This window comes from Leptodactylus fuscus, chromosome 7, assembly GCF_031893055.1.
Source record: "Leptodactylus fuscus isolate aLepFus1 chromosome 7, aLepFus1.hap2, whole genome shotgun sequence".
NCBI lineage: Eukaryota > Metazoa > Chordata > Amphibia > Anura > Leptodactylidae > Leptodactylus > Leptodactylus fuscus.
The window spans coordinates 63,851,192-63,868,390 of record NC_134271.1 but is presented as its reverse complement, the minus strand read 5'-3'; the positions used below and the strand labels follow the sequence as shown (position 1 = coordinate 63,868,390).

At 41.1% G+C, this 17,199-nt stretch overlaps 1 protein-coding gene across 1 annotated transcript in view; it reads left to right on the top strand.

Moving 5' to 3' along the window:
• The window catches only part of MLYCD (malonyl-CoA decarboxylase), a 44,545-nt gene extending 32,708 nt beyond the window's left edge, over window positions 1-11,837 (top strand). The window contains exon 5 of the mRNA XM_075282037.1: window positions 10,913-11,837. Coding sequence (XP_075138138.1) covers window positions 10,913-11,446 — 534 coding nt within the window. The 3' untranslated portion in view covers window positions 11,447-11,837. The remainder of the gene's footprint in view (window positions 1-10,912) is intronic.
• The last annotated feature ends 5,362 nt before the right edge of the window (window positions 11,838-17,199 follow it).

Genomic DNA, 17,199 nt, shown 5'->3' with positions numbered 1-17,199 from the left:
CGAAAACCTTACCCCCGCCTGTATATACCCACTTCTACAATCACCGCAGACGAAGTCGCGGGTACCAGCTAGTATATGTGTATGTGTGTATATATATATATATATATATATATATATATATATATATATATATATACAGTCCTATGAAAAAGTTTGGGCACCCCTATTAATCTTAATCATTTTTAGTTCTAAATATTTTGGTATTTGTAACAGCCATTTCAGTTTGATATATCTAATAACTGATGGACACAGTAATATTTCAGGATTGAAATGAGGTTTATTGTAGTAACAGAAAATGCGCAATATGCATTAAACCAAAATTTGACCGGTGCAAAAGTATGGGCACCTCAACAGAAAAGTGACATTAATATTTAGTACATCCTCCTTTTGCAAAGATAACAGTCTGTAGTCGCTTCCTGCAGCTTTTAATCAGTTCCTGGATAAAGGTATTTTGGACAAACAATTCAAGTTCAGTTAAGTTAGATGGTCGCCGAACATGGACAGCCCGCTTCAAATCATCCCACAGATGTTCAATGATATTCAGGTCTGGGGACTGGGATGGCCATTCCAGAACATTGTAATTGTTCCTCTGCATGAATGCCTGAGGATTTGGAGCGGTGTTTTGGATCATTGTCTTGCTGAAATATCCATCCCCGGCATAACTTCAACTTCGTCACTGATTCTTGAACATTATTCTCAAGAATCTGCTGATACTGAGTGGAATCCATGCGACCCTCAACTTTAACAAGATTCCCGATGCCGGCATTGGCCACACAGCCCCAAAGCATGATGGAACCTCCACCAAATTTTACAGTGGATAGCATGTGTTTTTCTTGGAATGCTGTTTCTTTTTGGACGCCATGCATAACGCCTTTTTTTATAACCAAACAACTCAATTTTTGTTTCCAAAATGAAGCTGCCTTGTCCAAATGTGCTTTTTCATACCTCAGGCAACTCTATTTGTGGCGTACGTGCAGAAACGGCTTCTTTCTCATCACTCTCCCATACAGCTTCTATTTGTGCAAAGTGCGCTGTATAGTTGACCGATGCACAGTGACACCATCTGCAGCAAGATGATGCTGCAGCTCTTTGGAGGTGGTCTGTGGATTGTCCTTGACTGTTCTCACCATTCTTCTTCTCTGCCTTTCTGATATTTTTCTTGGCCTGCCACTTCTGGGCTTAACAAGAACTGTCCCTGTGGTCTTCCATTTCCTTACTATGTTCCTCACAGTGGAAACTGACAGGTTAAATCTCTGAGACAACGTTTTGTATCCTTCCCCTGAACAACTATGTTGAACAATCTTTGTTTTCAGATCATTTGAGAGTTGTTTTGAGTAGCCCATGATGCCACTCTTCAGAGGAGATTCAAATAGGAGATCAACTTGCAATTGGCCACCTTAAATACCTTTTCTTATGATTGGATACATCTGGCTATGAAGTTCAAAGCTCACTGAGGTTACAAAACCAATTTTGTGCTTCAGTAAGTCAGTAAAAAGTAGTTAGGGGAATTCAAATCAATAAAATGATAAGGGTGCCCATACTTTTGAACCGGTCAAATTTTGGTTTAATGCATATTGCACATTTTCTGTTAGTACAATAAACCTCATTTCAATCCTGAAATATTACTGTGTCCATCAGTTATTAGATATATCAAACTGAAATGGCTGTTGCAAACACCAAAATATTTAGAACAAAAAATGATTAAGATTAATAGGGGTGCCCAAACTCTTTCATAGGACTGTATATATACTGTATTTAGATAGATGTTCTGTTTTTTTTTTTTTTAATGTAGTCACACCCAGAGCTGCATTCAGACTTCTTCTAACCTCTTGTCCAGGATCTTTCTCTTATACTCTAGAGGGCCACTGAACAGTATATACTATGACTTGGTACATTATGGACAATTTGGGTTTGACAGCAATCTGGAAAAAACCCTTCATCTTCCACATTGTAATGTCCCAGGATATTCCCCAATTCAAGGTTTAGACAGTGTTGGGGGAACACCCCTAGGAGCACATGCTGTCGGTTCCAAATTAAAAACAAATTGGTTGTCCGTACGGGGAGAACACAAAGCGACACATAGCCAGATGTATATCTAAGTGCTCTAAAGTTTATTACATGTTACTTAGCTCTTATAGTGGAATAATGGCTGTATGCTAATTTAGGCATAACAAACTACATCACATAGAAATATGAATTATCATTGGTCAGAGTACAAAATTAGCATTTACAAATGATAAATACATGCAGAAGCAATACATGAGTTAACACATGGTTGTCTGTGTCATGCTCCAAGATGGACGGTATGTTCTTGATACTTAGAACTAGTTTAGACTATTCCCATATCTAATGGATATTCTGTGTCTCGTTACGGGACATGAGACGCTAAGTAATAGTTATGAGAAACTCAGAAACATTCCAACCTTTTTCCTAAATATGATAAGAAAGCACAATTGTAAGTCTCTCATAGTAGCTGCGTAACCATAGACAAGACATTAGTGAAATATGGAATATACACAGACAAGATGGGGGAATGCTAGTCTCTCTCTTTACACAGATATTTGTCCCCTCACAATTGGATGTCCTTTGATCTTTGCTTATACATCTCCTGTTGTAAATGTATCCAGAGCTCTATTTAGGATTCTGTTGGTTTCCCGCTCATATTTTGCTTCTGGGTAACTCTATGTATTGTGGGGATTCGCTCAGGTAGATGCTTGTAGCAGTGCAGGAAACAGGGACACAGACACTGGATTGCACACAAGTTCAAGCTTTATTCACATGTAACGCATATACTGCTTTTGCAAAGCCACAGGATAAACAAAACAACATCCTTCTTGGCTGAGAAAACTAACTTAAACGTAAGGAAACTTTTCCCTGACTATACAGGAAACTGGCTACCAGTCTCCCACCTTGGCAACAACAACGGGTGGCACAGTACCTGCTTTGAAGGTCCGGTCTGGACAGTTAAACTCTGTCAGTGTGGTGCCACACTACTAGTCTTCACAATCAGACTGTTATTAGGGCCTGATTAGTCAGCTGACCTCCCTGGTGTGAATCTTTACCATACACCCTTTAGCTGCCTGGCTGGGACATACCTGTCTTCCCAGACCACACCCTTCACTCTCTCACAGTATAGATTGTATTGGTTACTGTTTATTAGTCTGATATGGAAAATTCTACATCTCCCAAAATGTAGTGAATTAGAGTTAAAAAAAAAAAAAAAAAAAAAAAGTTATTGTTTAGTCGTCTGTAATTTTATCGTTTACTCTAGTCTTATCCAGAGCTGCATTCTGAATTCTTGTGTATCAGAACACAACAGCTCTCATCCCTCTGCTGCTCTGTGGCGGTTCGGAGTCAATATAGAATATCATGTGTTATACTGTATGGTAGGAGATGGCACGTGATTGTCTTTGCAGATAAAATTACTGTGTCTCCTACAATGTACTGTAACCAAGTGAGCCTTGATACAAACAAGGTTTAGTTTAAAGAATATGGAAAGAAGTCCTCCTTGTAAAAAGGGGAAACTTGTTGTAGCGCTCTCTCTGGGAAAGTAGCTCCCTATAGGTCAATACCTGGGTTTCCTGAAACCTAGTGGCACAGGTTGTCTTTAAATCCTATATTAAATTGTGTCTGCTACTCCATTCCCATCCAGAGCTGCATTCAGCATACACAAGGTTCTAATGTTGTCCTCTGCTGGTTCAGTGTCAGTTCTTTTTCTGTTGTATTGCAGTGTGTGGTGGGTGGGCTTTTATCACATCAGACTTCTAGTATTAAGTTTAAATATCTCCTGCATTACACTTTATCAGGGTGAATGAACTCTAGGTTGCACGTAGTAATATTTGATATTCTTTCGGTACATGCATTTAATAATTTGCGGTGAATCATCCTGTTTTTTGTGCATTTAGGATCTGTAAGGTGTGAGAAGGTGACAGACAGAATGCTAGAGTCATTGTATATCTCCCCTAGGTTTCTGACCTATGTGTGGTTCAGGGCGGGTCTTGAATAGGCTTCAGCCCTGGTGTGGGTCTTGGACTCGTTACTGGACCATAAAAGACCGCAGAACCTGCATTTCAGGGCAGATCCTGGGAGTGGGAGGAGGTGCCTGGGTCTGTCCTGGAGAGCTGAGTTTTATTGAGACCAAACTGGGACTTGTGTTTTATTTGATAGTGTGGCCAGAATTAAGCCACACGCACAGTTAGCTTTATACTATATTAGTTAGAGCTCGGACGAGCAGGAGTTTTGTTTTGCCTTTTTGCTTGAAGTTAAGGCTCTATTTTATTTGCTTATTTTTGTACCTGACCTGAAGGTTTATTTATTTTGCTGTTTTTTTTTTCTAAATAAACCTGTTTGCTCCACATTTTGTGTCCCTGTTTGTGACTGGTTAGGTCCGCACCATTACTGCTACCGAGCTACCTTCCCTACAAAGGGAATAGAAAAGTGTAATAATAATGTGCAGAGTAATGGTTGTGCTCAGCACACGGACAGTCCTCAGCGAAGGAAATATGTAGCTGCAGACATAGCTGAAGTGTACAGAGGGGGCTGGAAGGGTAGGAGGAGGACATATTACTCTTTTGAAGATTCCAAGTTAAATTATTCCGTCATTTGCTATTCCGTTGCTAGAAAAAGTGCACTCGGCAGTCTATTTACAGGTTTCTACAACTTTCTAGTGCATACATGGAGCTTGAAAGTACAATCAGCTATGCTGATTTTTAAGAAAAGAAAGTCTTCTTTGGAATTTGTAGAAGCAGCCCCACAAGGTAGTGTCTTTAGTCTGGTACCACTTTTCCTGCTGACAGACTCCTTTTAAATGGATACTCCACAGTACTGGGGACCATATTTATAGTAGTTATGTTCCTGTACACAGTAGGCAGTATTATGAGAACACTAACACAGTGTATACATCCGTGAGAAATGGTTTTACGTATCAGTGCATTAAAAACCTCTGGTTCTTAGGTCTTAAAATTGGGTCACTACAACCTTATATGAACAATACAAGAAATTCCATTACAGATTTCCTTACTTATTCAACAGAAATCAAGGTAACGTGAATAAGCCATGTATGGCACCCCATGAAGCAATAACTTGCACAATCTCCTTTTAATAGCTGTAATTTGAAGTAATGGTTTCTGTATGGCTTTATCAGTCTCCCGTCATTCTGGAGGAACTTTGGTCCTTTCTTCATGGTCCTGTCACAGCATTTCAATGGGGTTGAGGTCTGGACTTTGACTGGACCATTGCAATACCCTGATTCTTTTCTCTTTTAGCCATTCTGCCCATTTGTGCTTGGGTTATTGTCCTGCTGAATGAACCAGTTTTGGCCAAGCTTTGGTTGTTACGTAGATGGCCTCACTCTAGAATTCTTTGGTATTCAGAGGAATTTATGGTTCGACTAATTTACTGCAGGGTACCTAGCTCCTTTTGGTTGTAAAACTAGATAGTCACCACCTCCCCCCCACAGTGCTTAAAGCGGATACCCACTTTCTAGTATATTATTCAATGTTAGAGCTACGGGGATCTAATACCCGGGCCCCACAGATCTTCAATTCTGAGAAAGGCATCAATAGGACAACGCTGCAGTACCTACACTGAACCATACAGTGCATATGGCTAGTGAGCAGCTCAGCGAGAGCCACGCTGCCTCGATTCTGGAGATCCCCAGATGTCGAAACTCCACACTATATTAGTATTGATGGCTTATCCTAAAGGGATAATTTGGGAATGTGGATAACCCCTTTAGCAGTTGGTAAGAGGTGTTTGGGCTAAAATTATGTACTTGATGGAGTAGAATCATAGAGAAACTTAAAAAACCCAATAACTATATCTAAGCATTGCCTGGTTTGACCTTGGGGTGAATTTCCTGGGACACCCTCTCCCTGGGAAGATTATCGTCTCTCCTGAATATTTTTTGTGTATAATCTTTCTCTCTGCAGAATGATGGACTTCAGATTGTTTGGAAATGGCCTTCTACCCCTTTCCAGCTTGGGCAGTAGCAGTTGTTTCTCTGTGATAATTTCTGATGTCTTCCCTCCTTGGCACGGTGTTAAAGCGTAAATGAACGTTTCATTTTCTGCAGCAGGATTTACTTAAGGGATATTGACCACTTTCCATGAAATCCTGTACTGTTATCCACTTCTATCCCTCTTTTATTCTTCTCTTAATCTGTACACTGCTGCTCACTGGAGTAGGGGGTGCACCAGCTCTTATATAGTGCACTGAAGCTAAGCTTGGGGGAATACATTCACAGTTATCTCAGGACACTTAGGATAGTGCTTCTGTGTGGTGTCATATGAAAGCTAAGATTCTTGTCTTTCATATGACACCAGAATTACTGTGTTTCGAGTGGTGTCACCAGTTGAGAACACCGCAGTGGAAGTATCTACAGCTGTGTATATATGGAACATACATATATACAGCGCCAGTTTCGTATTTCCACATGGCAATTGTAGAGGTCGTTTTTGTGAAATAATGACCCGTGTATATTGTCATGTGGTAGTGGTTATCTGAGATGGTCTTAAAATTAGGTAAATACAATCGAAGGCCCAGATTTTTCTTTCCTGTCCTGATACGTAAAACCATTGAAATCACATAGGAGTTGTAATGTGTATGTATATAATAAGGGTCATATGCTTACTCTGTGAGGCCAGCCGCGTAATATTCCTGCACAATGACAACCACTTTTGAGATGCAGCTCTGTGTTCCCTACTGAGGCATGATGGGAATGACATTCAGAATGCAATAAACATATTTGGCAAAACCCATTCTTACAAATGTCTTTACTGTGTAACTGAGGAGCGATTACTGCACCAGGGATATTCATCTCAATTGTGACTGGAATTGTTTTTTTAAGAGTAGATTTAACCCATTCAAGTCAGGATTCTTTGCACTGTAGCACAGCAATAATACAGCATAAGCTCTGAAAGAAACAAAGAAACTGGAAAAACAGAATTCCATGCGATTGTGACTGCAGACAAATATCTTGTGGCTGTATTTCCATATTAATTTTTACTGTTTTCCACTCAAAGAGCACTTGTGTTGTCGTTCGGATTAAGTGGAATCGCATACGGAATGGACCAATCACAGCTGTGCCTCTCAGCGCCGGCGTCAAGTAAACATTTACATCTCATATGGTTTAATGCAAACATTTATGTGTCCTGTAATGTAGGACGAGGCTCTTGCCGTTCTATTTAATGGCAGCACCTGCTTAGCAGCCCGGCCTCATAAATGACTTGGCACAGTTTTCTCTGCACACTGAGTGCTTGGGCAACAAATGCAGCCAAACCTAAAGCGGGCAAAGCAAGGCAACATAGCGGGTTCCTTATGAAGCATGGATAGACTATCTACATATTAGTGCAGTGTAAAGGCTCCTCAATTGTTTTTGGGTTCTCTAGACCTGTAATTCCCTCCCCTCCTTTGTTGTCTGATCAGAGTAATGGGCATCTTTAGGTTGTGAACTGCTATATTTCCTTTCTTATGTCCCAATTATGGGACAAAAAGCACACAGGCAGTGGTGTAACTAGGAATGGCGGAGTCCCGTGGTGAATTTTGACACGGGACTGTCGCCGAAGACCTCAACTGACCCCCTCCTATGCATTCCTGTGCGCTCTATTACGCCCCATAGTGGCCCCTGCACGCTGTATTATACCCCATAATGGCCCCTGCACACAGTATTATGTCCCTTAGTGGCTCCTCCACACAGTGTTATCCCCCATAGTGGCCCCTCTCCACAGTGTTATCCCCCATAGTGGCCCCTCTCCACAGTGTTATCCCCCATAGTGGCCCCTCTCCACAGTGTTGTACCCCATAGTGGCTCCTGCACACAGTATTATGTCCCACTGTGGACACCCATAAACAATTATTATACTCTGGGGTCTTTTCAGACCCCAGAGTATAATAATCGGAGACCCAGGGGGAGAAAAACATAAAACCCTGTTATTCACCTATCTCCCGGCTCCTACGCTGTCGGCCTCCGAAGTAGTCCATCTTCAATTATGTCAGACGTCACATGACCAGGGACGGTGTCACAAGACGTCAGACGACTAGGCTGAATCCTGCTCAGATCGTGGAGAAGTAACAGTGTTTTTTCATGTTTCTTACCTCTCCCAGGCCGCCGATCATTGTACTTGGGGGTCTGAAAAGACCCCGGAGTATAATGATGGCTGCGGTAGCGGCTGTCACTGGGCCCCTAATGTCCCAGGCCCTGTTACAGCTGCCTCTGCTGCTACGGCGGTAGTTACACCACTGCACACAGGGAAGTTTATGTAGTGTGTGGGAGCCTGACACCCGAACCCTGCACTGATCAGCTGTTCCAGAAGTCTGTAAGTGCTGGAAATGACAACATTGGATGGGGAGCATGTACAGGATCTGCAGTTTCCCAGAACCAATGCTATATAGTGGATGGGGGCCACAACTCTTCACCTACATAGGAGCTGCCTGTACACACTCCTGATCCACTACTGTACTTTGTGGCATCCACAGGCTGATGGCACAGCTGATCTGTGCGGGTTCCAGGTGTCAGACCCCAGTACTGATGAATCGTTTGGTTTGGCCATTAGTATGAAAAATCCTTTAGGGGCCAGAAACCAATTGAAAGCTCACAGATAATGCGCATAATGATAATGACTATAATATTCTTCACAGTGATGTCATAATAGGGTAATAAGCACATTGATATCACAGTACAGGCATAATGCACACCATGACGTCCTAGCATGTAAACAATGCACACAAATCGGGCCACTGTGCATATTGTGGGTTCATAGCGTAGGAATAGAGAGACCAAATAATGAGGTTTAATGAACACACAATGTATTGCATTATAAAGAAAGGCCCATAGCAGGGGTGTAACAATGCATCCTAATAGTGGAGCTTAAAATGGAGCTGAATTTTTCCTTTGTTTAGAGTCCTCACAAACTGCACCTTATTCCTAAAGGGATGTAGGTTCTGTTAGTTGTTGGATCCTATAGCAGCTGCTGTGTCTGCTACCCTTGCAGTTAGGCCAATGCACTCAGCCTTCCAAAGATCCTGTGTGGCACATGAATCCAAACTTTTTTGTTTTGTTTTAAGCTTTCATCTCTGCAAATATTAATGTTTTATCCCTGCAGATCAGCTGTTCTTGTATAGAGATGGAGCTTTGCAAAGTATATGGAATGGGGACTGTGCTGCAGTATCTATACTGTTCTTAGTACTACAAGTGAGCGGCGCGGCTCTTGCCGTATCATTGTAACTAGATAGCTACTCCGGGGTTGCATTTGTTTGCTGGTGAGGCCACAGGAAAGGCTGCGTACACTCTACATCAGGGCTCCTCAGAGATTTTGGATGCACCTATTGCCTCTTTGACCTATTGTTTAGTGTGAGTACTTCTTTCTCTTGGTCTGATTTTTCATATAGCTTGACCTTACCAACCTACTTGGACTTTACTCAATAAAGGCCTTATGACGATAATGCTTCTACTAGTTAAAGAGTTTAATTTTCACATTGCAAATGTCAGCGGCCGTTTAGCTAAAGTTTATGTAATTGAAAACTCCAAAGTGAACTGGGTGGAAGCGGTTAAAAGGTACATGGTATCCATGGCAACCATTAAGTGTAATGTGCCATTCCTATTAGTTTCTGCCTCTGGTCGGATTAATAATGGCTCATGCTTTTTCCGTACTAGCGCTTATTAGGGATTTCATGAAAACAAGTTAGTCCGTCGATTGAAGGCCGGGCTCTTGTATAGAGCATCGCTTTATAAATGGATCAGGACCTTGAGTTATTCCCTGAATCAAGAAAAAAATCCAACATTTATGCACAGCCTAGTAAAATATGCACAATGAAAATAAATACATTCTTGGCTTGAGAGCAGCAGTAAAATTAGCGCCATAGAAACTACTAGAATAAGATGTTCTTATTTCGGACGTGATTGGTTTGACACACAGGTTTGTGACGCTTCACCTCTCGCTTTCGACAATCTGTTTTGTTGACGAGTCAACTAATTATTAAATATTAATGAAAACCTCAGTCCCACACAGGTTGTCAGGGGTCCTAGCAGTGATGAAGTGTTATGTACCTCTACAGCGCCACCACAGGAGAAAATGTGCTAATTTAGTCAGTGAGCTGTTCACATAACATGAAAGTTTGCTGAGTGCCGGGGAGCAAAGGATACTCCTTGTATCTTATTAAAAGGCTCATTTGGGGAGGGGGGCGCTCAGTAGTTCCTATAACCCAGGCAACTGCAGTCCTCCCTGAACTAGTAAGCGGAGACTAGCTGTCACACACTGCACACAGGGAGTAGGGGAGAAATTCCTTTTAGCAAAGGAAAGGAAGCAGAGAAACCGCCTGATAAGAGAGCAATTAATTTCTCTAATATTTATTACTGTATTACTTATTCATGCAACTTTGTTGTTTTTATAAAGACCTTGCCTATTTTATGATGCAGTATACTTTCCTATGTAAGTGGGTTTTCACAGAATGGCTGATAAATGTCTTATTGATGGGACCTCCATAGTTACTAGGACAAGGGTTCCCAGCCTTACTGGGGTGAATGTTTGTTTCCCATCGCCCCAGAGACATTCAATAGTAAGCATGTGCCTTGTCACTCTATTCAAACTCCATATTGCATGGTTGCTCAGGATCTAGTAACCTGTGAGGGGCTCTCTGTAATCCCATTTATCAACTATTTAGTAGTACTGTAAGTGGTGTCCATGGTAGGGTTGCACAATTTTTGATTCTCTTGATAAATTTAAGGTGCATTCTTTTAATAAAAGGTTGTCCAAAGGGGATGAGGGACTGTGCCATATGTGGCTTCACCTTGCATCACATAAGAAATTCTACAGTGTTCTATGACTTGGTGCCTCGATTTTCAGTTTTCGTGATCTCTATGTATTTATGTAACTTCTGCATCTCATATAATTATACTATGTTCTATGTTTTGCAGGTTGAGTTTTCTCAAATGTCTGAGTTCTCCAGTTTGTCTCCAATCCCTGGGTTCACCAAGTGGCTCCTTGGGGTTTTTAACTCTCAAATGAAAGAACTGGGAAGGACTGAGCTCTTTTTGGAATCTGAGTGTAAGGAGATAGCGGACATCACCGGGGCACCTGCTGTCGAGACCTTGAAGCGTCTCTTCACCAGCAATGAATGGATGAAGTCTGAAAGTCTTGTCAAGGTTCTGGAAGCCCCATTGATGAGACTTTGTGCTTGGTACTTGTATGGAGAAAAGCACCGTGGTTTTGCCTTGAATCCTGTTGCCAACTTCCACTTACATAATGGAGCTGTCCTGTGGCGACTGAACTGGATGGCGGATACAAGTCCACGGGGGGCTTCATCATCCTGTGGCATGATGGTTAACTATCGCTACTTCTTGGAGGACACCTCTGTTAACAGTGCTAGATACCTCCAGATGAAACACATTGAAGCCTCTGAACAAATTCTTGGTTTGATTTCTCAATTCAGAAAAAACAGCAAATTATAAATTGTAATGAGCCAACAGGTCCTAGCTCCTCACCTCTGCTGCCTACATTGTAGACCTGTACCACATCTACTCTTTACACAGTCGGTGACGATTGACTGGCTACATGTCATGCCAAATCATGAGTATATTTGACACTGGGGCGTCTCTTATGATCAATGAACCAGATTTGATTTCTCATGGACATTTTCTGTTTTTCAATTCAATGTATTGACTTTTTTCAATGTATTTTATGTAAATTATTGCAGTTCTTAAGTTTTAGATGATACTAAAGTGGTTGATGTGAATTCATTTGTGAATGTAACTTACGGTGCATATACATTGCATTTGCATGTCGGAGGTGTGCGTCAAGAAGATTTCCTGACACATAGCTCTAATAGACGCCTTTGAAATATGCCACTGTATATAGTGATATATCTTTGATGATTGACTCTGAATAGAATACTACACTTTACATACAGTAAAAAAAAAAAAAGAAGTATAAGGGCCGGATGGAAGCCAAAACAGACAGTATTTTGTTCTCGGTTGGGTGAGTGAGGCCTATGGATGAATGTAATGGATGTGCCTAAGTGCACTGCAAATGATGTGCTAATGCACCTTGAGGCTAAGGCCTCACGGGCCGTAATCGCTGCACTAAAGCGCTGCGTAAAGAGCCGCGGCGTGAACACATTGTGGTTCTTTCCTCAGCGCTTTCAACAGAAAGTTCGCTGAGTTTTCCTCCACGGACTTTCTGTTACAATTATATCTATGGGAAAGCCGCCGCCGCCGTTTCCATAGGTATAATTGACATGCTGCGACTTCTTCCGCAAAGTGGCCGTGGTATTCGCATGAATCCCATCCCCTTTGCTTGCACTGTAAAACGCTGTGGGGCCCCAGCCTAACTGTGGTTTTGTATCTTCAATTAATGTATGTCTTCCAATCTTCTATATTGTAAGGCAAATTGTAAGCCTGGGTCCTAGATATTGATAGCCTATCCTAGGTACTGTAGCTTAGTTCTCAGTGACTCAGTACAGCTACAAGACCGTGCATGGATTGGGCATAGGTCCTGGGTATCTAAATCCTAAAAACCCCTTTGAGACTAAAGCCCCACAGGATGTTCCACAGCATTAAAACGTGTGAAGGAAAAACCGTGGCGGTTTGTTACAATTATACCTATGGGGAAATCACCAGCGTTTCTGTAGGTTTTATGTTGTACTAAAGGTTTACATTTCCTAGTATTTTCTAATGTTCATTTTTCCTGGAATAACTAAAATATCATGACCAGCCCATCAACAATACTGACTTTGGTGGTAAAAGGGATTCTTTGTTTTGGAAAGTTTTTTTTCTTTTCTTTTTTTTTTTTTCTTATATATATGTTAATATATATATATATATATATATAAATGTTAGAAGGGTCCCTTACCAGTAAAGTGATCATAAAGTCGCCTCCTGGTTGTGCCACAAGCGATCAACTGCAATCTGTAAGGAAATGTGGTGGTAAATGTTCTGTTTCCCTGCAGCGCCACCACAGGAAAAATGAAGCATTACACAGTTCTTATTTAAATCAATCACTCATTTTACAAGTTATCCAGACATACAATATTAACTACATCTGCAATCGCTTGCCTTCTTTTATGATCTCTTATACAGTGCTTGCAAAATTCTGCTGGTTCCCTGTTAACCCTCAAGTTGTATGACTTCACGTTATTACAGACTTCTGCTTGTTCATAGATCTGCCCTGTACATTCTCGGTTATGTTTTGAGTGCATCTCTGGTTGTGAAATAGCAAGGAGTTAGTAAAGCTACTTAATGGTATATTGAGAGATTATTGTAAAGTATACGTCTACACATATTGGAGGTTAGTGTTTTGCATACTTAAAGGAAGTCTGTCAAGAAATATCCCTTATGAGCTAAACAAAGAGGGGTGATTCATCATTCCCTCTAAACCAGAAAACTGACAGAGCGATGATATTGCGGTCCGTGTTTGGTGTCAAGGACCTTTCTTGCGGCAAATATGTACTTTGCTCTTCACATTTTCTGAATGTGGTCAGGCCGACTAATTTATTAAAATCATATTACTGTAGGACAGACCTCACAGATTTTATTGGTACCATTCATACTAGAATCCAATGTTCCAACGCTGAAAAATTCAGCTTTTTATAAATCTGCAAATGAGTTCCCAAGTGCTAGTAGGTTCCAGTGAGGATAAATGCTGCTGCACACACTAAATGTTCAAGAAGGGAGCATTCATTTATTTGAAAGGCAAAAAATTGTACAGTGATTATGCCATGGACATAATGCAAAATGGTATGCAGAAATGACTTGAGAGTTAGATCGGGAAATATTGACGTTTCGGTCAAGCAACCTTCATCAGAAGTTATCTAGAAGCAATAAACACAAATCATAATCAGAAACCACAACATGTAACATGTAATATAATGTCCTGGCTGTAACATGATAAAGAAACAAAAAAGAAAACAAGCCATGTGCTAAAAAAACTACCATAAGTGTCAATAAGGAGAATAAATATTATACAAGGAAAAAAAGAGGTCCATATACTAAGGAATTAAAAAAAATATAAACACACCTGCTAAATATATGCACAGCACTGTGCTAGGTAAGTAGAGTAGAGATGAGCGAACAGTAAAATGTTCGAGGTTCGATCAAATTATACTTACCAAGTCCATGAGTGAGGGTCGGGCTGGATCCTCCGAGAAGTCTTCTCCTTGCAGCATCCTCGTGGCATCTTCTGGCTCTGAATTCACTCTGGCATAGTGAATGAAGAGCCGGAAGACGCCACAAGGGAAGCTGCACGGAGAAGACTTCTAAAGGTAGAAGAACCAACGTTGATTGGCCAACTGTATAGCATTCCGCTAATCAATGCTGGTTCTGCATTGAACTTTTACATTCGAACAGAGAGTGGTTCTCGATCGAGTACGAGTATTTCAAATACCTACTCGATCGAGTACTACTCGCTCATCTCTAGTGAAGAGGGCTCGCTTCTCATCTGATCAATGGGGATTCTTCACACAGCTGCTCCATGGAAGCCCTAGGTATCAAACCCCTGCCTAGCTTCGTTTGATGACCTGTCCTAAGAATTATTAGACTAAGTTCACACTGAGTTTCTTGGTCCAGAACCTGAGGCCAAAAGCCGGGTAGCTGCGACTGAAAGCCGGTGCACTGCACCAGAATCCAGCCGTGCACTCCGCTCCGGATTAGGCCCAATGAAAGGCCCAATGAAAGGCAAATCACGAGGCAAAATGTCCTGAAGAATGAGCATCTCACTTCTTTTTTTTCTAGGAGTCCGAAGAAACGACTCCCTGAAAAAAGACCTGAGCGGCTCCCAATGATTTTCAATGGGAGCCGTCTTTTTGGTAAGGATTTTAAGGCAGATACGGCCTCAAAATCCCAACCAAAAAACTCCATCTGAACTTAGCCTAAAACCTAGAAAACTCCTTTTCCTTTTATGTTGCCTCATCAGTTGAATTACTACATCTATAAACCTCTTCCCAACATCTGTGTATTACATTGGTGGTCGGGACTTTAAATATGGCACTCAGAAGCAGAGCAAGCACCATATCCACAGAGTCTCTTTTCATTTAATGGAGATCTGGTAGTAACAGAATTTAGATATTTTGATATCACTATAATTGTAATGACCCACTGACTCTAGGTAATGTCATTTTGTCTGCACAGTGAACACAGTAAAAATAAAACCAATAGGAAAATGGTGGAAATGTGCGCATAAATAATTTATTTATTTTTTTTAATACCCTTCCCTATTCCAAGTTTGTTTGTAACCTCCTTCTGCAAGGAGTTTGTATGTTCTCCGCATGTTTGCAGAGGTTTCCTCCAGGTACCCCGGTTTCCTCCGAAGACATACGGATGGGAAACGTAGATTGTGAGTCCTATATGGGACAATGATTGACAATGTCTTTTAAAAGTGCTGTGGAATAAGATGGCGCTATACAAGTATAATAAATAACCTTCCAGTACTGAATATTAAATCTTACCACGAAGTACAATTTGTCCTTCAAAAATAAGTACTCTTGTAACTCTGTGAACAGAAAAATAAAAAAAAAGTTATGGCTTTTAGGAGGAGGGGAGTAGAAAATTAAGAATGGAAAGGAAAGGCTTAAAAAGTATAATGTGCGGGTCTAGGTGAGACGGTATCATAAGTGAGGGACATCCTACTGTTACATCCATTTGCACTGATAGGCATGGGGCTATTTCCACTTCGGCATATGTAAGTGGTGGGTCTAGACAATGGGTTCTCAGGCAATCGCGTCTAGGTTTCCTACCTAAATTGTGAATAAGTTAAAATACTTAAAACTACTAGAAGCAGACTAAGAGCTGACATCAGCGGTTACATAAAGGGAACTGTGTATGGCTTTCTGCATTATCTGGGAATCAATATGGCTCTTTATAAGGAGCTGATCAAAAGGAGGATGCTGCCTGTGATACATCCACAAACAAGGAGCAGCAGATAAAGTACTCAAAGATGAAAGACAGCCGCTAATCTGTTGGTGCTGAAGTTAAATCACATTGTCCAAGATTATTTTTGTATTGTGCAAACTTTGTATCTGTCTTTATTTTGGAAGAATTCAAGTGAATCTGTTGTTGGTATTGAATGTGTTGGCTGATAAGAGACTGAGAATTGAAGGGGGCTTAGTTGCAATACTAGACACACCCAAAGGGTGGCGCACTTTCTGGAAAAAAAGAATATAGGCCCTATAATTCTGATCTAGTAAAACTCCTTTCAATGCTTTGGGCTTATGTTACAGAATGATTATATAAGATTTGGCTGTAATTTCTTTTACTTTTTACACTTGGCCAGCAGTTTTATGGGTGTGGCAGAACGTGACCTAATTCATGCATAATGCACATATCACATCTTATCATTGTTATCACTTATCACTATTTGTAGCTGTCTTATTTTGTTGGGAAAAAAATCTTTCTTTTTCACAGACTATAATAAAAAAAAAATCAAGAAGGCAGTTTCTGTGCTCCTTCCGCTACTTCCTTGCGGTTCCAATAGTCCAGCATTTCATAATCCATCTTTTACTTATATGCATAATGTAGAATTGGGAAAGATTGAGCAGGAAAATGGACTGTGGAGTAGGTAGGCCAAACCAGAGATAGACTCCCCTATTTTTACACAGGCCAACGCCTTCATAAATGGTTAAAGGGGCTCTATCAGCAAAATAATGCTGATAGAGCCCCACATATGTGTGTATAGCGTTTAAAAAGGCTATTAGGGCACCGCTAATCTAATTTTAAACCCACTGCCCATTTTTAAATAAAACTATAAAAACATATATGTAAATGATACCTGAACATGCACGCTGGGCGGTCGTGCTCGATCCGATGTCAACTTCGGTCCCTCCTTCCTCTTCTTTCTTCTTCTAGTGACGTCCTCCTCTTCTGGATCTTGTCCGCCTTCATCTTCTGTTTTTCCGGCGGGGTTGTGTTCAAATCCCGCGTTTGCGCAGTAGCGCTCCCTCCAGAGCGCTACTGCGCACGTGCCGCCGCCATTTTTGTTGTAGTTCTAAGTATCTTTAGAACTATGCGAGCATGCACAGAATGCTCGCGAACGTCTTCATATCTGGAAGAAAAGATGAAGGCAGTGAAGAGCCAGGACAGTGGGACGTCGCTGGAAGAAGAAAGAAGAGGAAGGAGGGACCGAAGATGACGTTGGATCGTGCACGACTGCCCAGCGTGCATGTTCAGGTATCATTTACATATATGTTTTTATAGTTTTATTTTAAACCGGGCAG